We start from the raw sequence: 25671 nt of genomic DNA on the forward strand, positions 1-25671 counted from the left end.
CCCGGGACCAGCGCGGACTCACGGGCAGGTCCCGGACAAGGAAACCGTGACGGTTGCAGACGCAGTTAGGATTACAGGCAGCATGGTCTTGCAGGAAAAGAACACAGAAAGGGGAACCTTAGCTCCCGGCTGTAAGTCCGCCTAGAAGAGCGCTACCTTCTCAATGACCTGAGCTGGGCAGGCCCCGCCTCCAGGAGCAGTGGAGCACGGTGTGTATAGAGAGACGCTCAGCCAAGGGGGCGTGGGCAAGCTCGCAGTGCACGCCGGGACACTGGGTCGTCCGACACCATCTTGCTTCGCTACGGGTGGCGGTGACCGTGGGGAAGGGCATCCGCCTGAGCCATGAAGTTCCTCAGCAGGGCCGGCTCCTTCTCGGTGAGCACGGGGGCACGCGTAGGGCAGGGCGGGGGAGGCTCGTCGGCCGCTCGGGGGCTGGGTGCGGAGTGTGCGGCCCAGCCTGGGTCTGCCCTTCAGGTGAACCCCGCGGAGAAGCGGGCGGCCTGGGAGGCTCGGCGGGTCTTGTGAGCAGGAGAGAGCTCACGCCGGGAAAGCCAGAGAGAAGGGTGGGCTTGAGAGCGGCGGCGAGGCGACTCTCGGGAGGCTCCTGAAGGTCACTCGGGGAACAGGTAAGGGCGGAGGCAGACGCCCCCCGGGCCGCTGGCTGTCCCAGCTGCGGTCGGTGCCTCAGTTTCCCCACTGTATGCGAGTATAATAAATGCTCTAATGCAGTGCGACGCTCATCTCAGTGCTCGCACTTCGGTTCCTGTGACTCCTGAGTCCCGGCATTTATAAGGTGCTCTTTTCTCGGTCTTTTATTTGGTCTTTCCTCGAGGCTCCTTCCTAACCCTAAATTATGTAGTTGTCACTTGTGGAGGAAGTACCTCATGTATCAGCCGGTTATCACTGTAAAACAGTGGTGGTCAAGAAATGAAAGTGGGAGCATTTACATTTCAGCAAGAGCTATTTGCCCCAACTGGCCGGTTCCATGTGGAGCTTTTTGTTCCTAACAGCCCTTTGGGGGCGGGGGGTGCTGCTGTCATTTAGAGGTAAGCGGAGCTGAGCTGCTAACTATCCAACGGACAGCAGCCCCTACAGCACAGAGTTACGACGCAAATGCCAGTAGTGTCTGTGTTGAGAGACTGCTAGAAGGCCAGGCCTGGGAATGGTGTTTCCTTGCGCTTTGTGCTTACATATATGTATTGTCGAATTGTACAAATTTAGGCTAAAGTTGTATTCCTTGAGTCTAGACCAGGCAATTGCTAACAGTCCTTTGAGGGCAGGACTTTGCATGAGGATAAATTGATGTGTGTTTTATTAAAACAAAATAGAAATTATATGACAGTTGAGAAGATAAGCCTTTCCTGAAAGGAACCAGAGAAATACAGAGTTTTTAAAATGTTGCCACCCCAAACCTAAATCTTGCTTGGCAGTGGAACTGTGGATTATTCGTATGTATATACTTGGATATTATGGAGTTGCATTTTGGGAAATCACAGCCAAAAATCACAAGTGGCTACATACACCTTGCCCAGACAACTAAATTGATAATGACAAAGAGCTCGTTATGATTCATAATTAGAAAGCAGGACTGAAGGGTTGGTAGGAATACTAAGAACAGATGAACCCAGCACTAATAGCTGAGTGCTCAGTATGCAGCAGTGAGAGTGGGAGTGTTATAGGCCTTTGCAGGTACCTTCCGAAACAGCAGCAACACATTCTTAGCGTCACGGGAATGTATTTGCTTGCATGTCTATTAGTAACCCTGTGAAACCTAGGCATAATTGCAATATCAGAATACTATATTCTTCTGTATAATTTGTAAATATATGTGTATGAGTAAAGTGAATACATTTAGGTCCATCGTCCAAGTTATTACCTATTATACTAAGAATTGCTGTTGCTTTAATCCCTTGTTGATCTTAGGATGATGTAGATATTAGGCCAAAGAAGCTGAGCCCCTTCCTTGGTGACTGTGCCTAATAGAGCAGCGTCTAAGAGGGTGCAAATGTGATGGAGGTGTCAGGGGCTTTGAGAAAAGATCCTTAAAGTGATTGAGGTGATATCGGTTATCTGAGCTGGAAATTGAAGAGACTGACAAATAGAGGAAGCCATAGTGCTCAAATTTATTTTTAAAAAGTGTTAACATAACCATCCAAACTTTTCAAAACATTACAACCAGAAGGAAACATTTGAAATTTTAATAAAAGAATTAAAAAGTAAAGAAAATGCGTACTTTTTAAAAAGATCATAGAGAACTCATTATTCCCTTTAAATCACAAATAGGTAGAAGTTTAAGAATGACTTAGGCCAGGCACAGGAGTATAAACCTGTAGTCCCAGAGGAATCATGAGTTTTGAGGTCATCCTGGCCTACATTCCTTTCCCCCCACCCCAAAAAGGAAAGAGGAAAAAAGAAACTATTTGCAGGGGGGAAATTTGGTTTGGGTAGACTGAATGGCTAATAAATTTATTAACGAGTTACTTGTCTGAACTTCCCATGACAGTGGTGATTTACTTGAGATCACTGTGTTGAGTGGTGGTGCTGATGCGTTGCTTTTACATGTGACGGACTGTTCTTTTGAGAATACATGTATCATAACCTGTCTTTGTTGTTTTTAGAGATTTTATTCCCTCAAAGTTGCCCCGAAGGTTAAGCCTTCAGCAACCCCTGGAGGAGTGCCTCTGCAGCCCGAGGATCTTGAGGTTAGTTCTACTGAGAGGCTCACTGGAGCCCACATCCACTTAACTTAAGTTCTTAGGTAAAAGGCAGGCGTTGGTGACACTCTCTTCGTTTTAACTACAGTTTACCAAATTACCAAATGGCTTGGTGATTGCTTCTCTGGAAAACTATGCTCCTCTGTCAAGAATTGGCTTATTCATTAAAGCAGGCAGTAGATATGAGGACTCCAACAACTTGGGGACCACTCATTTACTACGTCTTGCATCTAGTTTGGTAAGTGTCTTTATTACCTTAGTGTTTGGAAATGATGTGTGACCTTGGGCCTGTAGGGAAGAAAAGAAATAAGGGGCTGAGGATTTAGTAAGCCCTTGCTGTGGTGCAGGCTTTAGAACCTGAGTTCAAATAGCAGCACCAGCTGGGCAGTGGTGATGCGTGCCTTTAGTCCCAGGACTGAAGAGGTAGAGGCAAGTAGATCTCTGAGTTTGAGACCAGCCTGATCCAGAGCAAGTTTCAGGATAGCCAGAGCTGTACAGAGAAACCCTGTTTCAAAAACAAACAAAAAAACAGCACCCATGTAAAGAAACCAGTCAGAGCCATGCATGTCTGTGAGGTTGCTATCTTACCAGCCAGGTTAAAAAAGGTAGCTTTCAAAGGGAAGGGGGCGGGGGCACACCTTTAATCCCAGCACCTGAGAGGCAGAGGCAAGTGGATCTCTGAATTCAAGGTTAGCCTGGTCTACTGAGTGAGTCCAGGACAGCTAAGGCTACAGAGTAGAAGCCCCATCTTCAAAAAACATAAAAAGGTAGCTTTGGGTTCAGTGAGAAGACCCTGTCTCAAGGGTGTAAGGGAGAGAGCTTCAGAAAATACCCCACAGTTTCCTCTGGCCTATTGTGAGTCTGTGTGTGCACACACAGAAGCAAGCCAGGCATCGGGGTTCACTCCTGTCATCCAAGCACTTGAAAGGTGGAGACAAGATGATCAACAGTTTGAGGCTAGCCTGAACCACATAGAACCTTATGTTAATAAAACAGCAGAAGCCTGAAAGCAGTGTCCCTCTATTTATTTCCTTGAGCTGTCGTATCAAACTGGGCAGCTTAACTAAAAGAAATGTATCCACTTACAGTTTTAGACTTGAAATGGAAGTCAAGGTGGCATAGTAAGTCAGGGCATCCGCAGGGCCGTGCTTCCGCAGGGGAGACCCTTCTTCCCCTTCCTAGCTTCTCCTATCTGTTGATGTTCTTTATATACTCAGGGTAAAGCTGCAGCACTCCAAAAAAAGAAAGAAAAGCACCACTTTTCTTGTCACTTAGCTGACCTTGTGTCCAGATGTCCTCTTACGAGGACACTTATCATAATGGATATTGAGCTCCTGCTAATCCAGTATGATTTGACCTTAATTCATTTACAAAGACCCTGTTTCCTAATAAAGTCACATTTTCAGGTTCTGAGTAGACATGAATCATGAAGGTCTGGTGTTCAACCCTGTAAAATCCCATAATATAAAATGAGAAACCACAAGATATTGGCCACAGATAATTGTTATTATCTGACTGAATTTTGGAATTAAGACATAAGAAACCAGTAGAAGGGGAAGCAACAACTTTTTATTATAACATTTCTCCTTTCTCTTCCCTCCAAACCCTCCCATGCATCCTCCCCACTCCCCTTCAAATTCATAGCCTCTTTTTTCATTGTTACTGTATGCATTTGTGTGGTGTGTGTGTGTGTGTGTGTGTGTGTGTGTGTGTGTTTCATATACACTCTTAAATATAACCTGTGCAGTCTGTATGCTACTTGTATGCATGTTTTCAGGGCTGACCAATTGTTGTGCTCTTTTGTCGGGAAGACCACCTATCCCACTCCCAGCTTTCCTCAGTTGCCTGTAGTTGTTTGTGTACTGTTGAGGTCTCGTGGCCTTTCCCCCTCTTGGGCATGGCCATTGGTGTTGTCCTCACTAGATACACCTACAAAACATCTCCACACCTAACGTGCAGGAAATGGGATGGGCAGAATGTAAGAGTCAGAGGATCAAGGACTTTGCTGTGAGATGGTGTCTCCTAGCAACGTCAGACACTACACCCATAAAGTCTCACTAATATGCAAGTCTTTTTAGAATAGACAAGTCTAGTAAGCTCATATTTGCTGGTAGAATTTTTACACAACTGTATTTTGTATTAAAATCTAAGCCAGGTATGGTGGCATGTGGCTTGTAATTGCAGTACTCAGGAAGCTGAGTTTCAGATAAACCTGACCTGTTTAAAAGTTGCAGACCAGCCTGGACCATGTAAAGAGACTTTGTCTCAGAAAAACAAAACAAAAATATACTTATATGTGTACATGCATGCAAAGCATTTTGTTGAATCTCCTAATTCTAACTAAAAAGTATCTGCTAGTGAGGACGTACCTAGTAAAGTTCTGGATCTGCTAATACCAGTTAAAATAGATTTTGATACAGTGTGATGTGTGGCCGACCTGGCATTGAAGAACTATTAAGAAAAATATCTTTTCTTTTTCAAGACTACCAAAGGAGCTTCGTCTTTCAAGATAACCCGTGGAATTGAAGCAGTTGGTGGTAAATTAAGGTTTGTTGAATAGTAACAAGAAATATCCAGGGCTGGAGAGATGGGTCAGGAGTTTAAAAGGTACATTGTTCTTGTAGAGAAACTGGTTTCCAGCACCGACATCAGACAGCTCACAACTACTATAACTCCAATTCCAGGAATTCAGCACCTTCTGGCCACTACAGTCGGCTCCCTTCACATGCATATACCTGCTCACTGACATCCATATATACACATCACTAAAAATAAATCTTTAGATATAGAGGGAGCTGGGCATGATGGTATATACATTTAACATAGCACTTGGGAAACAGAGGCAAGGCAAGTAGATCTCAGTAAGCTCCAGGCCAGCCAGGACTACACAATGAGAACCTATTTTAAAGAGGGTGGGGGAACACAGAAATAATCAATTATAAGGTGACTCTTCTTTGTTAACAAAGGGATTAAAAATTTCTTACACAGAAGATATTTTCTGTGTATTTATACAGAATTTTCGTCAAAAATGTGAAGCGTGGCTGTATATACAGTAGGCACATGTTGGGAGTAGATATTTATAGTATATACAATGTGCAATACACAATACAGTGTACAATGTTTCTGGTTGGGAAAAGTAAAAACCATAAATCAGGGAGGGAAAAAAAAGAAAGGGGACAAAGAGTAGAAAAAGCCTATTCCCCAAAGAGGAAACCGGAAACAGTGTCATCAGTGTGGTACTATGGTGCCATATCTGTGTTATTCTTGTAAAGACTGAAAGCTGAAAGTCCCGTTCAAGGAAATGGAGTGATGGAGTGATGGCCATGATGGGACTATAAAGAGGGGATAGTTTTGGGGGCTAGAAATAATCTCCGTGGTTAAGAATGCCTAGTGCACCTCCAGGGAACCTGATCGCTAGCTCTGGGGGATCTCAGACCAGCTTCTGGCCTCTGTAGGCACCTGCACATACATGGCACATGCACAAATATACATAAATAAAATAGACCTTCTTAAAAGAACTAATAGTTCTCTTAACTGCTGTGTAGTTAGCAAGTGAACTAAACACGTATATCTGTGTTTAAAGACAGTGTACTTAGGGGTATGGTTCCTGGAGTTGAAATAGGGCAATTGCTGTCTAAAGGGTATAAAGTTGAGGATTTGCCCTTTTGTTTTTCATTGTAAAATATGTGGAACATAAAGTTTGCCACTTGAAAGGTATATAGGGTTCCATGGCATTAAGTGGCATTTGATAATCATTACCGTTACCCACCTCTGGAACCTCATGTTGTGCTCAACTCAGACTTTGTCCACTAAACTGTGACCTCCCATCCCTTCATCTTAGCACCATCCTACTTTCCCTGATTTTGACTGTCCTTTTGTTGGAATGTTAGCTTTACTTTTTGCTGTCATTTTGTTTTTCGTATAAGTTACACAAAATATGTTTGTTAGTAATTTACTTAATGTAAAGTCCTCAAGGTTCATTCATATTGTAGCATGAATCAAAATTTGATTACTTTTTAAGGTGGATTTATTTGCCATTTTTCAAAAAAAAATACTTCAAAATTTTAGTTGAATATATATGTTCACTGGTAGTACAAAGAATTGGTGCTTTAACAAAGAATATGTAAGAAATGTTATTTCCTAATTTAGATAATTCACTGCAATTTATTTTCAATTCAGTGTGACTGCAACAAGGGAAAACATGGCTTACACTGTAGAAGGCATCCGGAATGACATGTAAGTACATGCATGTATGAGAACATCTGCTTTTATGGAGATTCTAGGGGCAGATAGTACAATGTATGTATGAAAATGTCGTAGTGAAATCGACTATTGTATTAAATAAAAATTCATCTGAAAAAAAGGTTTAGAGGCCAGGGAGATGATTTAGTGAGTGATTAAGAATGTATACTACACTGGGTGCAGTGGCACATGCTTTTAGTCCTAGCACTCACGAGGCAGAGGCAGGCAGATCTGTGAGTTCAAGGCCAGCCTGGTCTATGGAGTGAGTCCAGGATAGCCAAGGCTACACAGAGAAACCCTATCTCAAAAAACCAAAGAATGTATACTGCTCTTGCAGAGGACCAAAAGTTGTTTCCTAACAGCCACATCTGGAGCCTCACGGTTGCCTGTAACTCCAGTTCTGGGGTCTAATGTCCTCTTTTGGCTTCCACAGGTACCTGGACTCAAGTTGATGAGTCTGTGCAGAGGGATATATACATAATAAAACTTTCAAATCTAAAGTAGAAAAAAGTTTATAATAAAAATAGAAATAATATCTGCTTTTTTAAAAAGTACCAAGTTTATATTAAGCAAGGTAACCTAAACAAGGTGTCAGAAAGATAAAAACATATTCTCTCAGTAGGTCCTCACTTTTAATGTTTATATATGCGTGTGGGAGAGTGTGGGTGAAAGTTCATGACACTGGAAAGGGAACCACACTATTGCTCAGTTGACTTTGTCACTGTGACTTTAGACTTTTATTGTGAAATATTCACAGCTTGGTGTTGATTAGACTCCTAACCACAAATAAGACTATAGTTTAGTATCTTTTATCATGGTTAACACACAAAGTCTTAGGGACCACTCTACTTACTATATAGTGACATGACCACCACTTTTTGTCTACAAGACACACTGAGTGTTACTTATATTTTAAAAAGAACTAGTTTACTTTACTTTTATTTTATTTATGTGTATGGGTGTTTTGCCTGCATGGATGTCTCTGTACCGCATGCACGGTACCCAAGGAAGCCAGAAGAGGGTGTTGGATGCCCTAGGAGTACAGTTACAAATGGTTGTAAGCTGCCATATGGGTTCTAGGAATTGAACCTGGGTCCTCTGGAATATCAGAAAATGTTCTTAAAACTGCTGAGCCATAGCCCTCAACCTAAAAGAACCACTTTTTCAAAAGCTACCACAGACTCAGGATTTTGGTACCTTAAATGTTGATTTTACTTTCTTTTTTTTTTTGGTCCTGGAAATCATCTAGAGCAGTGGTTCTCAACCTGTGGGCCTCGACTCCTTTGGGAATCCCTAACAGTTGCAAAATTACAGTTATGAAGTAGCAATGAAAATAATTTTATGGTTGAGGATATCAAAGGGTCACAGCATTAGGAAGGTTAAGACCCACTGACCTAGAACCTTGGGGCAGGCCAAGCTGGCCTTCTATCCTTGAGCTCCCACCTACGTTCTTGATTTTTCAAGTCAAAGTATTGTTGCATAGCTCAGCCAGCCTGGAAGACAAAGTCCTCCAGCCTCCACCTACCAGATGTCAGACTCAGGCTGCATGTCACACTGCTGGTGGACATTTTGACCTGCACCTCTTCCCTGATTTTCTCTAGTGAAATCCTGATGGAGTTCCTGCTCAATGTCACCACAGCGCCAGAGTTCCGCCGTTGGGAAGTGGCTGCCCTACAATCTCAGCTAAAGATTGACAAAGCTGTTGCCTTTCAGAATTCACAGACTCGTAAGTACATTTGCAGATTCCATTTCGTTGTTCCAAGATACTAGCTTTGAGAAGATCAGTTTGTAAAGAAAGCCCTATGTGGACATGAAAATATCCCCCGAAAGGTGCTTTCTTACTGAAGAGTTCTTGCTTGTTTTGTTATTACTAAGCAGTTGTATTGTTACTTTCTCCATTGGATAGTGGGCAGATGAGAGTAGACTCCTACATGCTCTCTCCTTGCTGTGGTAGCTTTGGTTTTGGTTTTGGTTTTGGTTTTGGTTTTGGTTTTGGTTTTGCTTAGAACAAACCCAGCAGAGCCATCTGTTGTACAGCTTCTGCTATTGCAGTTTACAGTTGCATGCTGCTGCCATCTGTTACTCCCCCTTAGGGTCCTTCCGGAGCACACCCCACATTTTTTTGTCTTACTGATCTTTTGCTTGTTTATTTTGATTTCCATTTTTATCAGGGTGTATGTATGTTTCTTGGGGGGCGGGTATTTGTTTGTTTGTTTGTGACAAGATTTCTCTGTGTAACCCTGGCTATCCTGGAATTCACTCTAAAGACCAGGCTGGCCTCAAACTCAGAGATCCACCTACCTCTGCCTCCTGAGTGCTGGGATTAAAGGTGTGCACCACTTTGCCCAGCCTGGTTTTTATTTGTTTTCAAAGAGAGAGAGAATGAACAGAAAGTTGGGTGGGAAAAACGTGAGTAAAAGATACTGTACAAAAATTGTCTTTTAGTGAAAAATTTAGGAAAAAAAGAAAACACTCCATAAATTCTTTTTTTTTTATCAGTTTTTTTTTTTTATAGATTTATTTATTGTCTATATACTGTTCTGCCTGCATGTACACCTGCCTGCCAGAAGAGGACACCAGCTTTCATTATAGATGGTTGTGAGCCACCATGTGGATGCTGGGGATTGAACTCAGAACCTTTGGAAGAGCAGCCAGTGTTCTTAACCTCTGAGCTTTCTCTCCAGCCCCTCCATAATTCTTAAAATAACTTTTTTGCATTGATATTTGTAATGTTTGATTATATAATCTTAACAGATACAGCTGGCAACGCAAATGTGTAAACACTGCTGGTTTTTAGGTATTACACAGCTTCTGGCAGGAACAAAAATGAGGAGGTAGACCAGAATAGGGACCAGCTGCCATGGCTCTGAGTGACACCAGGGACCAAATGCAGGGCTCTAGAGAAAGAATCTGTCTGCAGCTTCAGTTTGTGTGCCTAATATGTCACGGTGATGCTATGTCACAGAGGAATGTTATCAAATGACAACGTTGTAGAAAAGATGACTTACACGTCCAGGGTGGCTGCTTCTCACCACCTGCATTCCAGCTTTCATCTTTTTCTGACCAAACACGTCCTGGGACATCTCTGGCTGCTTTCACCTCCATCTCTAGGATGACTAATTTAGTCCTACTTCCTGGTTCCTCGACAGTGATCCTGCTGCTTTGAAAACCAGTGAATATCCTTTAAAAACAACTTGTGGGAGCCGGGCGTGGTGGCGCACTCGGGAGGCAGAGGCAGGCAGATCACTGTGAGTTCGAGGCCAGCCTGGTCTACAAAGTGAGTCCAGGATGGCCAAGGCTACACAGAGAAACCCTGTCTCAAAAAATAAAAAAATAAATAAAAACAACTTGTGGGTTAGAGTTCAAAACTCTTGCCTAGCTTTATAGCTTTCATCTGACCCCCATCCTTCTTCTCTTAGTTTTTATTATTATGTATATACCAAAATTGTGTTTACTAATGGGATCCATGTATGTTTTGATACTTGTTTATGTGTGTAATGTTTAAATCAGATTAAACATACCTATCTCCTTAAACGTATTTTATTCCTTAACAGTGAAGACTTTGCAAAGCCTTTCTTCTTTCTAGCTGTTGTTTCCTGCCCCTACATCTTCTCTTTCTAGCACTTACTGCCACCAACACCCCCCAAAACACACACACACCCCAAGTCAGACTTTGTTTTGTCTGTTTCCTCTGCATTTTATGCTATTCACAAATTATTCACTTAGGAATCACTCAATCATTCTAGAAGAACTTCCACAGATTTTCTTTCTTTCACTCTTTTCCATTTTCCATTGTTGTTCCATGTGTCCAGCTGCACACTTCACTGCTGACATTGCACTCATAACAATTTTATTTCATAATTTTCCCCTCAACATTTTGTGGCCATTGTATCTGACTCATCTTTGTTTCTAGCAACTAGCACAGTCCTTGGCATCAGGATGTGCCAAATAACGAACAGATATAGGAAATAGTTCCAGAGAAGGCACAGAAGCCAGAAGGCAGGGACAACAGTGCCAGAGCACCAAGAAAGAATAAGTCCAGGCCAATGGTAGCTTTTGACTCACAAAAGCTGGTGATGAACCAAAGCCTGGCGCTTTCCTAGCTTCCTGTCTCCTGGCAACTCACTCATGACTTAGGAAGGGAACCTGGAGTAAAGTCAGATTCAGATTAAGTGAATTGCTCTTGTCTTGCAGAGGCAGCTGCTCACCTTTTCTCAAGTATTCCACAGGCACAACTTTAAAAGTTGTGTATAACAAATTTCAAGTCTCTGAAAACTTGAATCTCAAATCTGTATAGGCTTGTCTTTGAAAAATACCATAGCCAGGTCCTAGAAACCTACAAGAAGACCATCAAGGCTGCTGGATTGGGACCAAGGGGGTCTGCTCAAACTTCTGCACCAACCAAGGACAATACATGCAGTAAACATTGAGCCCCTACTCAGATCTAGCCAATGGACAAGACATTCTCCACAGTTGTATGGAGTGTCACGACCCCTCCAGTGGAGTCTGTGTGACAAATGCACAACCTGAGGTGATGACCCCTACCCTGGGAGAGCCTCCTGGAATGGGTCTGATGTTCCTGCCAGGAGTAACTGATTGCAACATTTTTTCTCATTGTTTTGGAATAGTCTGTCTTTGTTTTTTCTCTCATATCAGAACTTTCCAGACATGACTCTGTTACTATGTAACACCCTAATTTAGGACTACAGCCAGGGACCGTTAGGCCCAGAATTTACCACCAAGTTCCACTCCACTTGTTAAAAACAAACATGGCTAAAAATTAATCACCAGTTAATAGTTTATGACTTATAAATAAAGTGTTTAAAAAATCTCCAGATTGTGACGAACTAAAAAAACTGTCTTGACACACAGATATTTAACATAATAAGAGAACATTGACCTTTGATAAAGAGGACACGTGCATACTGATACCAATCTATAACTTAAGAATGATGATTCAAGATTGATGACAACATAATTACTCTATATCCTGTATTTTAAATTGTATGAAAAAAAATTAACCACAAAAAACTCCCCATTTCAAAATGTGTATAAAAATCTAGCTTGCTTGCCTACAAAATACACTCAGACTTAAACTTTCCCCTGAGTTGGTCTGTTTGTCACTTCACCTATCTTTGTCCACCAATGCTTCAAAGAACTCCCCTTCCCAAGGACCTATACCTGACTGAGATGGTCCCTGACAGGGGAGAGTGGGAACTGACTCTGACGTGAACTCTGGTACCCTATATGTGACCACTTCCCCTTGGTATGTAGGCCTGCTGGCACTCAGAGAAAGGATAAGCAGGCTACCAAGATGAGACTTGATAGTCTATGACTATATGGTGGGGGAGGAGGTCCCCTTCTGTCACAGACCTGGGGGAGGGGGGAATTGGGGGAAAGTGAGAGGTAGGGAGGAACAGGAGGATACAAGTGAAGGGACAACAATTGAGATGTAATCTGAAAAAATAAAGTAATAATTTTTTAAAACATTTTTTTAAAAAATACCATAGCTGTCCATATGTTTGAATACCTGTCATTTATCTGTCTCTCAGGTGTCATTGAGAACTTACACGATGCTGCCTACAAGAATGCCTTGGCTAATCCCTTGTATTGCCCTGACTATAGAATGGGGAAAGTAACACCGGAAGAAGTAAGTGAGGGAGCGGCATGTATGAATGCTCACTCTTAGCCACCAAACCGTGTAATGTTAAACATGCTATTTCGGGGTGTTTGCTTGCTTTGTTTTACCGCCTAATTTTAATAAGTCTGTTCTGCATTTTTTTTTCTTATGTACTTGTTTTTTGACTGAACTTCTTTTTGAACAATATTTTTATATATCTTAACTAAAAAGCTTTTATGACCAAAGGAGTCATAAAATGGAAATCTAAAACAAGGAAAATGAAAAACAAGGGATTGTCTCACATGAATCTGGAGAGGTGGCTAAGTGTATTAGAGCCCCTGCTGCACAAGCTTGAGAGTCTGGGTTCATATTCCAGCACCCATGTAAAAAGCCAAGAGTGGGCACATGTACCTGTAACTCCAGTGCTGTGGAGTGAAGACAGAAGAATCCCCAGAGCTTGATGGCGGCCAGCCTAGCTCCATATTCAGTAACAGGCCCCAGCCTTATTTGGGGAGGCGGGGGTGTTGGGTTCGGTTGTTTGTGTTTTTGTTTTTGTTTTTGTTTTTGAGACATGATTTCTCTGTGTAACCTTGGCTGTCCTGGGCTCACTTTGTAGACAAGGCTGGCCTCAAACTCAGAGAGATCTGCCTGCCTCTGTTTCCCCGAGTGCTGGGACTGCAGACATACACCCCTGCACCTGGTGAGACCCTATCTTAAATAAGTGACAGAACAGAGCACCTGACATCCTCCTCTGATCTCTGAACATGTGTATGTACCGCGTGCACACATGCACACACACTGAATATGCAAGGAGAAGAAATGTCATATAGGTAACTAAAGAATGCATGCTTTCAGGGATGTCTAGTCAGCATGCTATGTAATTGTAAAGATTAGAAACAATTCAATATCCAGCATCAGGAGATTACTTACGTGACTCCTTCTTACAGAATGGCGCACTATTTACACACTCAGAACCGTTAACTGAGGGCTGCTGAGATGGCTAGCCAGTACAAACTTGCCACACAATCCAGTGACTTTAGTTTGATCCCATATCCCATCATTGAAAGAAGAGAACCAACTGCCTAAAGTTATTTTTTGGCCTCCATACATTCACCATGGCACAGTCAAACCTGTACTCACATACAGTGGGGTGTGAGGCAGCTAGTCACATTGCATCTACAGTCAGGAAACAGCTGGATGAATGTCGGTGCTGCTCTGTTAGCTTTCTCCTTCCTGTTCAGTCCCGGATCCCAGCCCATGGATGTTGCCACCCACACTTAGGGTGGGCCCTTCAATCAACTTGATAAATGGTTACGCATCACAGAAACCCTGGTGTTGGTAGCAAGTAAAGCTTTAGACAAATTGGTTTCACAGAATGAGTAGGACAGACCTATCTAAAAAAAAAAAAGGAAAAGAAACAAGGAGGGGGAAGTGAGTAGGAGAAGCATAGTTACAGTATTCTGTCATGTTTATAGTGTTGTATGGTACCTGTGTCAAAATATAGTAAATTAGATAGACTGTGTAAAGCCAGGGTATAACACTCAGGACATAAATTTAGACTCGTTTTTTCATTTCAAGCCAGTGTATACTCTTAATTTGTTTTCATTCATTTTTTTCCCCACTTTTGTGTCTGGTGTGATGTCTATGTATACATGTTTTACATGTTTGTGAGGAGAAAACAGGTGTGTACATGCATGTGGAGAATCAAGGCTGAAGTCAGGGATCATCCTTGATCACCCTTCCACCTTATTTATTGAGACAGGGTCTCCTAATCAGACACAGAGCTCTGGGTGTTGCCTGGCTGAAATTACAGGCAGGCCTCCATACCCACCTGGCATGCCCACAACTTCTGGGTTCCAGGCTGGTTTTGATGCTTGCGTGGCAAGTGCTTTAATCATTCTTCCCCAGCCATTCACCCAGTTTTAATTGGCATACAGTTCTCACATCGTTCGTTATGTTTAAATTCAGTGACTTTATTGGAGTTTTCATCTGAGTTGTAGAACCATGAGCACAATGAAAGTCTTGTTTTGTTTTGTTTTGTTTTGTTTTGTTTTGTTTTGTTTTGTTTTGTTTGAGAAAGGGTTTCTCAGTGTAGCCCTGGCTGTCCTGGAACTTGCTCTGTAGACCAGGCTGGCCTCAAACTCACAGACATATGCTTGCCTCTGCCTCCCAAGTCCTGGCATTAAAGGTGTGACACCTTGCCCAGCTAAGCCAGCTCCTTTAAGCCATTGTTTTCAGTGATAAAATCACAGTGTGATGAGCAATAGTGCGTTATGGCAGCGTTCAACCTAGGAGTTTGTTTCCTGCCGTGCTGCACTTGTAGTTATACTAATATAACCTAACAGCTCTTCTTTACTTCCTCAGTTACATTACTTTGTTCAGAACCACTTCACAAGTGCAAGAATGGCATTGGTTGGACTTGGTAAGTCTGAAATTGCCTGCGTGTCAGTTTGCTTTGCAAGAGTAACCCCTTAAACTGTGACATATGCATAGGGTTGAACATTTTGAAAACTCTAAGAAGACAGTATATGATAGGGTTTTGGTTGTTAGTTGTTTGGGAAACAAATTCCAGTATTTATTACTTTCTTTATAGTTTTGACAGTGTTTGAAAAATTTGTGACAAAGGTAAATTTTTGTAAGCAAAAAACATTGCTATTTAAGGAATTTTTAATCTGTAAGTTTAGCAAAAATTAAAAGGTGGCACTTCCCAATATTACCTAGGATTTTGAGAAATACACACTGTCAAAAATTACTGACATGCTGGGCATGGAAGCTCATGCCTTTAATCCCAGTACTCCAGAACCAGGTAGATCTCTCTGAGTTTCAGGCCAGCCTGGTCTACCTAGTGAGTTCCAGACCAACCAGAGCTACATAGTGAGACTCTGTCTTGAAAAGAAAAAGAATTACTGGTGGGAGTATAAGTTGGCAGCGTTTGAATATTATCTGTTAAAAGTTGGTTCTTTGTTTGAGATACGGTATAGCCCCTTATCAAGTATGTGACTTGTAGATATATTACGTGGGTTTGGTTTTCTTTTTTTTTTTACTCTTGAATGCCCTTTGGTGTACAATGCAATATCCCAGCAGCTATTAGAAACTTTTTAATGTCTATTAAGAAGGTATTAGTTGAATAAATGATGCATCCATAGAGTAGAATATTCTATAACCATGTCTTATACTTACAAAGATATGAATTATGGAAGACAATTAAGAAACATTAAAGAGAATACCACTACTTTTAAAATAGGGCCTTGGGATGTAGCTCAGTGGTTGAACATATGTCTAACCTGCTTAAGGCCTTAGATTTAGCCTCTGGCACCACAAAAGAAGCTGGGCAGTGATGGCACATGCCTTTGATCCCAGCACTCAGGAAGCAGGGGCAGGTGGATTTCTGAATTCAAAGCCATCCTTGTCTACAGAGTGAGTTCCAGGATAGCCAGAGTCACACAGAGAAACCATGTCTTTTAAAAAAAAAAAAAAAGGAAAGGAAAGGAAGAAAGAGCCAGAGGAGGCAGAGGCAGGCAGATATCTGTGAGTTAGAGGCCAGCCTGGTCTACAAAGTGAGTCCAGGACAGCCAGGTTTACACAGAGAAACCCTGTCTCAAAAAAACAAAAAAGAAAGAAAGAAAAGGAAAGGAGGAAGGAAGGAAGAAAATAAATATTAATATGTACTAGTAACTATACAGAAGAACATCTAGATGAATATAATAGTTAATAATAAGTCGTAAATTGATACCAGGAATCAATTTGGCAAGAAGATTCATGTTTTCTTTGCTGTTTATTTCTGTAATATTTGTGTACTTTGGATTTAAAAATAATTTATTAGTTTGTATGTGTACATCAGCAGCAGCTGAGCATGTCTGGAGGTCAGAGGACACATTTGTAGTGTCAGCTCTCTTCTTCCACCCTCAGGTGGGTTCCAGGGATCCAACTCTGGTCTCCAGACTGATGCAGAGCTTTTGCCTGCTGAACTGTCTCAAAGCCTGTTTGCATTTAATAATTATGTATTTTAAAACAAGCAAAAACAGATACTTTATAATTGTATTGTAGAAATACTGATTCTAGCTTTGCTTTTGCTTCTGTTGAAATAGGTGTGAGTCATTCTGTCCTAAAGCAAGTTGCTGAACAGTTTCTCAACATGAGGGGTGGCCTTGGTTTGGCTGGTGCAAAAGCCAAATACCGTGGAGGTAAGCATTCTTTCTCCTAGGCTTAATAGTAGATGCCAGCAGCATTTCTGCAGAAACAGCATGTTGGTGCAGTATTGACTTGGTTGTTACTACCAAACCATATCAATATAGCAGAAAAGAAGTAGATGGCTCAGGTGTTATGTTAAACATGCGTGAGTGGGGGACCTGGTAAAGCGCAGGCCCTAACCTCAGTTAACGCTGTGTTGTAGAGAATGCTGGTGAGTAAAGTTCTCTTCCTTGTTCCTCCTTCCTTCACCTGATCCCAGGTGAAACTAGAGAGCAAAATGGAGACAGCCTGGTCCATGCTGCTATTGTAGCAGAAAGTGCTGCCATTGGAACTCCAGACGCAAATGCATTTAGTGTACTTCAGCATGTTCTTGGTGCTGGACCACATGTCAAAAGGGGCAACAACACCACCAGCCTTCTGAGCCAGAGTGTTGCCAAAGGGAGCAGCCAGCCTTTTGATGTGAGTCTGAGCAGTCACTATCTCCTGTTTTAACTTCCAGAAACATGTTATTTATGATACAGTCTTGATTATCTATTAACGATTGTCTGATCTTTGTTTGTTTTTTCTTTTTTTATTAATTTATTCTTGTTACATCTCAATGTTTATCCCATCCCTTGTATCCTCCCATTCTTCCCTCCCTCCCATTTTCCCCTTATTCCCCTCCCCTATGACTGTTCCTGAGGGGCATTACCTCCCCCTGTATATACTCATAGGGTATCAAGTCTCTTCTCGGTAACCTGCTGGTTTGTTTGTTTTTTCAAGACAGAGTTTCTCTGTGTAACCTTGGCTGTCCTGAACTCACTTTGTAGTCTAAGCTGTCCTTGAACTCAGAGAGATCCACCTGCCTCTGCCTTCTGAGTGCTGGGATTACAGGCTTGTGCCACTGCACCCAGCTGATTTTAAAATTTAAGATGAACAAATATAAGCTTTGACCACTTAATATTCTTCCCTCTTTCTCCCACATCCTAGGATTACATGTGTGTAACACCGTGGTCATGTTAACTTTTGACTTTATGACAGGAAAAATGCTTTCAAAATGTGATATTTGCATCTAGAATGTATAAAATGTCAACCAGGCATGGTGGCATCCTCTTGATAATCCCAGCATTTGGAAGGTGAGGCAGGAGGGTCAGAATTCAAGGCTAGCCTGCACTATATAGCAAGACCCTGCCTCAAGTAAGAAAGAAAAAGAAATTGTAAAATGTTAGCCAAGTATTTATAATTCCTTGACCTTTAGTCTGCCTTTAAAAGACAGTAAATGAGCTAGAATGATGATGCACATCTGTAATCTTAGAACATGGAAGGCTGAGACAGTAGTAGTTAGATTTGAAGCACATCCATTTGGTTACAAGTTTGAAGCCAGCCCTGCCTCAAAAAAGCAGACAGACAGAGAGAGAGAAATATACTTCAGACTGTAGGGCTGAATAGGGTCAGCTTCTGGTACAGTGCACAGAACATGTAGGTCTGTGCTTCAGTAAATCCTTAGACCTTTGACACCACAGTGGATATCACAGTCAACATTCTTCTGGGGTTTGTCCCTCTATTTAACATGTGAGTGATAGTTTTCACCTATAGCAGAGGAACTATTATATGCATTGTTTATATGTTACAATGCACAGCACAAGCATTTTAACTTCTAAAGAAATTTGAAGACTAGCTAGCCATGACACTCTTTGAACCTTCTGTATGGAGCCCTAGGGTTCCATACAACAGTTTGAAATTCTTTGTCTTAAATTCAGTCTCCTGCACATTTTCTTTCCCTTAATTCATCATCCATTATTTTCTTGATGTGTCAGTTTTCACCAGTGGATGTTACTGATGCTCCGTTATTAGAACATTATATTAGGACTTGTTCAGAAATGAGCCAAAAGCTGAATGTGTATCTAGGACTATCTTAGAATTATATTTAAACTTGAAGCATATTTCTCCTTATGTTTTACATAAGGTAAACCAATGATTCTGAAACTTCATTGTGCATAAGAATCATCTAGAACATGAGTTTGAAATGTGGGCTTTTTAGGCTGCATCCCAGGTATGTGAATTAATAAATCTGCTTCAAGAACGTGAAAATCAGCTGGGTGGTGGCAGCACATGGTTTCAATCCCAGCACTCGGGAGGCAGAGGCAGTTGGATCTCTGTGAGTTTGAGGCCAGCCTAGTCTACAGAGTCCCAGGACAGAACAAAACAAAAATATGAAAATCTACATCTTTTGACAACTTAGGTGAAATATAGATGTGTGTGTGTGTCATATATATGTATGTATGTATGTATGTTAAATAGGCCATATAAATGTTGTACAGTGCTATTCTGGGCGCTCAGGTCAACTTCAGAAGCTTGAAACTTGTTACAAACTAAAGTTCTTGCTTCCTTAGATAGCTATGGCCACCAGGCAAAATTTGTGTCTAGCCCTTTGCCCGTAGTTTATAGGAGAAGTACAAGCAGATTGGTGGGACAGATGATACCAAGAGCAGAGCAAAGAAATCAAGTCTGTCACATGCTACAATCCACAGTCTATGTCACTCAGTCATACTGTATGCTGTAACTGTTTATGCTGCCCTTAGTCATCAAGAGAACTTCTGAAAAACCCAAAAAAGAGGACGATGCACAGTTGTCGTAGGAAGGTTTAAATGACTCTGCAGGTCTGAAAAGGATAATCTATGCAGAACATTGCAGCCCTCACAAGGATTAAGTAAATTATTATCCAAACAACCTTGGGAAAATTGTGATCTCTTCTACTTGGTAAAATATTATATAGTAAAGTTCTATTGTATTTCAGGTTTCTGCATTTAATGCCAGTTACTCAGATTCTGGGCTCTTTGGAATTTACACTGTCTCCCAGGCTGCAGCTGCTGGAGATGTAAGTGACAAACTCATTAACTCCCAAACCTTTTTCCCATTGCCGTGTTTTTAGTTAAATGCGAAATGTCTGAAGATCACGGTTTGTCAAAGATCTCTGTGGTATAATATCATTGAATTATCTGTTATAGGGGGAGCTTTATGAAGTGTATAGTGATGCTTACAGCAAGGGGAAGGGCATAACTTAGTTCTTCTCAGACATGTGGTTCTGACATGTGTATTTCAGAATCCAGGAGAGGTCAAGTCCAGGATGCATATTTGTAGGTCTTCACTGTAGAGATGATGTTAGTAAGACGGCTGGGGTGTGGCTCACTTGGTAGAGTGCCTCCTTGTACTGTATGAGGCCCTGGGTTTAGTCAGCATTGTCATATAAACTGCCTGTTATCCAGTACTCTTAATCCTGGCACCAGGCTGGAAGCGGGAAGATCAAAAGGTCAAGGTCAACCTTGGCTGCATATTGAGTTCTAGGCGAGCCCTGGTGTGCGTGAATCTGTCGCACAAAAACAAAACAAACACAAACAGAAGATTCTGGGCAACAACATGATTTGGGGACATGGAGGAAATAGGGAGAGAAGAGAAAATGGTGTTGAGTGCAGAGGAATGAAAGGCTGGTGGAGTGAGAGGAGCAGTTTTTACACTGAAAGTCTTTAAGTTGAAGGAAATATTCATAAGATAGAGTGGAGCAGATACAGAAGTTAGAAAATGATAAATTATTCAAATTTAGGAAAGGAGGAACAAACAGGTGTAATCTAAAACACAGGGCATTTTAGTTCAGCAACAAAAGCTAATGCTGGTCATGCAGAGGGCAGGAGAAACTTGTATGAGACTTGGGGAAGTGAATGGCTAAAAGCAGAGAACAGACCTGCAACAGGGTCGGGGTCTCCTTTAAACAGTGACAATGGATTTATAGTATAAACATCCAGGTTTAGTTTATAAGTTTTCTTCATTGGCATTCACAACCCTAACAGGAAAAGGAAGGAGGTGGGAAATAGGATTCATGCCAGGTCAGAGTCCTGAGAGTGGGCAAGTTAGAACTAGGAAGAAGGTAGGAAGTAGTTGAAAAGATAGTCAGGAGTTACTGACAGATTGGGCCTGACAGATTGGGAGGAAGTAGACAGTTGAGAGTTGGAGATCTTTATGGAGTGGGAGAAGAAGGACAGTGATTAGAGAAAGGCTGGAGCTTTGGAATTAGAGACTTCGAGGGGACTGTGTAACTTTTGACGGTTCTAGGTTGTGTTCAAGTCTGGGGTCATAGCCATGGAAGTGGGTAACAGATAAGGAAATCAAGTCTTAAAGTTTAGGTGGTTACAGAAAATAAGCCTCAGGTCCAGAATGTGCCAGGATTGAGGTGGAGAAAATCCTAATTTGTTTGTTCTCCAAATATGTACCAAGTACCCACGTCAGTGAAACTTTGGATTCTTTCAATTTCTTCTCTTTTGATTATTGGCCTCTGGTGTTGCAGATCTGTATAAGCCTTCCAGGTTAGCTGTGTGTATTCCTAGTAAATAATAGTAACATGGAGTCTATTGTATCTTCCTCAAGGAAGAGGCGCCCTCTTCACCCATTTTCTGCCCTTAAGATTTGTAGGAAGCTGAGCTGGGCAGTGGTGGCGCACGCCTTTAATCCCAGCACTCAGGAGGCGGATTGCTGTGAGTTCGAGGCTAGCCTGGTCTACAAAGCGAGTCCAGGACAGTCAAGGCTACACAGAGAAACTGTCTCGAGAAACCAAAAAAAAAAAAGATTTGTAAGAAGCTTGGCCGATCCTGTCAGCTGCGTCTTTGTGTACTATGCGTGTGTAAGTGCAGCACCATTTCTCGTTGCTGTGACAGAGGCGGTGTTTAAAGGAAAAGGCTTTATTTTGGCTCACAGTTTGTTTGTCATGGTAAGGAGGATGTGGTGGAGGAGTTCACAGGCAGCTCCTCACATCTTCTGGATTAAGATGCAGAAAATAGGACCAGGAACAGAACCAACTGTATCCTTCCCACCCTCCAGCCCCAGTGGCTGTGTCTGCTCACTAGACCCTGTCCCATGTCTCAAAGTAGCACCCCCAGCTGGGTCCAGTGTTCAAACATAGGAGCACCAGGAGACCATTTAAACCCTCAACATAGTATAAACAGCAGCTTTAAGGAGTACACGGTGACCAGAGGAGTCCCAATAGACACTAGAACTTCCTGTTATTTTTTGCCTCAGTACAGCAGCATTGATTACCAGAGACCCAGGCTCTGGCCACTGATGACCAGTTGTTACTTGTGTGCCCTAGGTTATCAAGGCTGCCTACAACCAAGTAAAAGCTGTTGCTCAAGGAAACCTTTCCAGTGTAGATGTCCAAACTGCCAAGTAAGTTTCTATATTAATTACATATTTCATACTTCTGGTATTTAAAACTAATTTTTTTATATTTATGGTTGTGAGCCTAGCCTTTAACAGCTGAGCCATCTCTCCAGCCCTAAAACTAATTTTTTGAAAAACAATTCTATAAGTTCATAAGAGTAGAAAAGTAAAGAACCGTATTAAAAAGGAAAAGTTGATAGAGACTTGCCTTTGTTTGTACAGGACATGGGTTTGAGTCCCAGCACTGCAGATATGACCCTTGTTTCCCTGCTGATGGTTCGTCCTTTGTTAATTTAAAAAAAAAAAAATGGAGGGCTGGATAGATGGCACAGCAATTAAAAGAGCACTGCCTGCTCTTCCAGAAGACTCAGGTTCAATTCCCAGCACCCACATGGCAGCTTACAATGCCTATAACTACATTTCCAGGTGCCCTAACACGCTCAAACAGACACACATGCAGACAAACACTAATCAATGCTCAAAGTAAAAATAAATTTTAACAGTTTTTTAGATTTATTTTGTGTGTGTGTGTGTGTGTGTGTGTGTGTGTGTGTGTGTGTGTGTGTGTTTTGCCTGCCAGCCTATGAGTATGTGCCTTGTGCCCTCAGAGGTCAGAAAAGGGTTTTGGATCCCCTGGATCCAATGGTTGTGAATCACCGTGGGAGTCCTAGGAACCAAATCCAGGCCCTCTGCAAGAGTAACAAGTATTCTTCACACTGAGCCATCCTTCCAGCCCCATCTGTATAGTACGGGCTCACCCATGCCATGGCACATGACGGAGGTCAGACGACAGCTTGGAGTACTTGTTCCTTCTGTACACCATGTGGGCTTCAGGGACTGAGTTTGGGTCAAATGTTTGGTACTTATCTCAGATAATTCATTTCCAGTATAGATAACTCAGATGTCTTTTGAAGGTGTGTTTCAAAAGAATAATAATTCCTTTATGACATAATTGTGAATTGAGTAAATTTTATTTCAAAATGAAGCTTTTGCATCCATATTTAAACTATGGGGGCATAGAAGACACTGTATTGTACCACCTTTCCCCACCTGCCTTCTCCATCACGCCTTGCCCTCACTGAGATAAATCCTAATGCAACCTGGAAAAAGTAAGATCAAAATAACTAAATAAAAATATAATCATAGCTAGGCGTGGAGGTGCACACCTTTAATCCTAGCATTGGGAAGAAGAGGCAGGCAGATATGAGTTCAAAGTTTCAGACAGCCAGGGCTACATAGAGAGACCCTATCTCAAAAAAACCTGAACAGCAACAACAAATATATATTGTTTTCATAAGTTAAAAATTGCTTCATGATTAAAACTCACCTTAAAAGTTTTACCTAAGCTATATTCCAAAATCAAAGGAAGTTTGTTGAGTGTTGAGTACTGTTTTGTATTGACAGCTTTCCAAGTCGTGATAAAAACATAGAAAAATAATGTGAATAGAAAACATTGCTCAAGTTAAGAAACAACATATTTTTTAGCCTATAACTTTTAAATATATTTACTATCTTTCTGTTGAAAGAAAGAAGAAAAGTAGATAGAAAAACTGACTCCTGCCTATTATTGGACAGGAACAAGCTGAAAGCTGGATACCTGATGTCTGTGGAGACTTCAGAGGGTTTCCTGAGTGAAATGGGGTCACAGGCTCTCGGTGCAGGCTCTTACCTGCCACCATCCACCATCCTTCAGCAGATTGACTCTGTGGCTGATGCTGATGTCATAAAGGTAAGCAAACGCATTCAGCCTTAGTTCCCCTTCGTGGCCGACTTTCAGAAGACCTGCATACGCTTCCTGGAGACCTGTGCTGCTGTGGAGAGCAGGAGAGCTCTTTACCATCACGTCTGCAGACAGCTTCCCTAGCAGCTTGGGTGTAGGTATCTTCCTCACTCAGTGTCCATTAGGTTGAGCCATTTTAAATTCTTGGAGGTCAGGAGGAGTCAGAGAAGCAACTTCCTAGGTTTCATGGCCACTTCAACGCAAGAAGCACCTTGCCAGTCCCTTACCTTGCAGACTCAGAGTTTTCTACATTCTTTCAGCCTAAGACCTTCTCTTTTGCTAGTTTTCCTCACCCTCTCTTAAATAGTATTGTTTCTACAAGATTTGAGCTGCTTGTTAACAGCCATGTGGTGCTGGCTGAGGGAGGTGGATCTCTTGAGTTTGAGGCCAGCCTGGTCTACAGAGTGAGTTCAAGGACAGCCAGGGCTACATAGAGAAACACTGCCTTAGTTGTTTAAATACTAATAAGATGAACTCTGGCATAAATCTATCATGAGTGGTGCTTCTGCAGTAAAGACACCACCCCCTTTCTTTACTGTAAGTGTCTTAACCATCTTCTCACCATTGTATGATCACAGTGGGATAGAAGAGACAAGTCTGTTTTTACATACTAACCCTGCCTGCATTTCAGTTGGCCCCAGAATTCATCATGTCATAATCTAAAAAGTATACTTAATGTGTAAGGGGTGTGTGAATCCCTGCTCACCCGCTTTCTCCACCTTCTCTCTTGCATCAGAAGAGCTAACCTGGGATAACGTAGGAGCTCCTGCTTTACATAGTCCTGAAATGATGACATGGAAAAATCAGGACAGCAGGCATGGTAACAAATGCTTAGAACCACCCAGCATTCTAAAGGCTAAAGCTAAAAGATTGTAAGCTTCAAGCAGTTTGGATGCATATTCTCTCAATACCACCACTAACAGCCCCTCTTCCAAAATAAAAGGAAGAGAGCCTAAGGAGCCTTAAGGCTGACAGATCTCTGTAAGTTAGAGGCCGGCCTGGTCTACAGAGTGAGTTCCTGGATAGCCAAGACTGTTACACAGATAGAAACCCTGTCTCAAAAAAACAAAAGGGACACCAAGACATAAAATTTACTTTTATGTTAACAATGAGGGTATTTTAAATGACCCAGGCCTTTTGCCATCATAATACAAAGCAAAGTGCAGCCTACCAGTGCCAATCTGTCCTGGTTTTGAGTGTTGGTGGGGTTTTTTTCTTATGCCCCTTTCAAAACTGCCCTTATCTGAAGACCTTCTGTTTGCTTAGTTGCACGTGTGATGCTGTTCACATTCAGAATAAGACACCAGCCATCTCACAGTTAATTGTTTTATGAGGCTGTAGAACGTCTTGTCCATAAACCCAATATGTGCTATATCTATTTGGTGATAACATTAGCTTTTTGTGTTTTATTTAAGGCTGCAAAAATGTTTGTTTCTGGCAAGAAGTCAATGGCAGCAAGTGGAAACTTGGGACATACACCTTTTCTCGACGAGTTGTAACACAGATGCATATCTTCAAGTCACAGCCCAGACCAGCAAACACGTCAGAGTCAGGTCTCTTAATTTAACATTCAACATTTTTCTCAACGAAATAAAGAACTTAAAAGCATAAATGTGGATAGTTGCTCCCAGCTTCCCTAGAGCCAATAAAGCATTGTGTGTAAATGGTTTTCTTGAGTTCTTCCTAGGTAGTCCACAGCCTTTGTTATATGCTGAGATCTTTGTTTAAATGCTTTAAAGAAGACAGGAAGACAGTAATTGAGTTCACCAGTTACATCAATGAAGACATTTCAGAAACTATTCAAAGTGAAGCTAAGGAGCTCTAAAAGTAAAAATTCCAGATTATTATTGGTAGCTTTTAAAGTAAAAACAAGTTTAAAATTGCTCATTTGGGGATAACAGCAATTGAACAGCCCAGGTTTTGTCCGTTTGCAGTAA

General features: G+C 41.8%; 1 protein-coding gene across 1 annotated transcript; it reads left to right on the forward strand.

Annotated features, from left to right (window-relative positions):
* The first annotated feature begins 222 nt into the window (after positions 1-222).
* Positions 223-25310, forward strand: LOC127188838 (cytochrome b-c1 complex subunit 2, mitochondrial). Its single transcript, XM_051145150.1, has 14 exons — positions 223-375; positions 2619-2702; positions 2803-2952; positions 5197-5261; positions 6894-6950; positions 8558-8682; positions 12509-12606; positions 14941-14998; positions 16665-16760; positions 17027-17226; positions 19544-19624; positions 21884-21960; positions 23530-23683; positions 25150-25310. The coding sequence occupies exons 1-14, from the start codon at positions 343-345 to the stop codon at positions 25231-25233; spliced, it is 1362 nt and encodes a 453-aa protein (XP_051001107.1). The 5' UTR covers positions 223-342; the 3' UTR covers positions 25234-25310.
* Positions 25311-25671: the final 361 nt, after the last annotated feature.

The sequence above is a fragment of the Acomys russatus genome, chromosome 5 (assembly GCF_903995435.1).
Source record: "Acomys russatus chromosome 5, mAcoRus1.1, whole genome shotgun sequence".
NCBI lineage: Eukaryota > Metazoa > Chordata > Mammalia > Rodentia > Muridae > Acomys > Acomys russatus.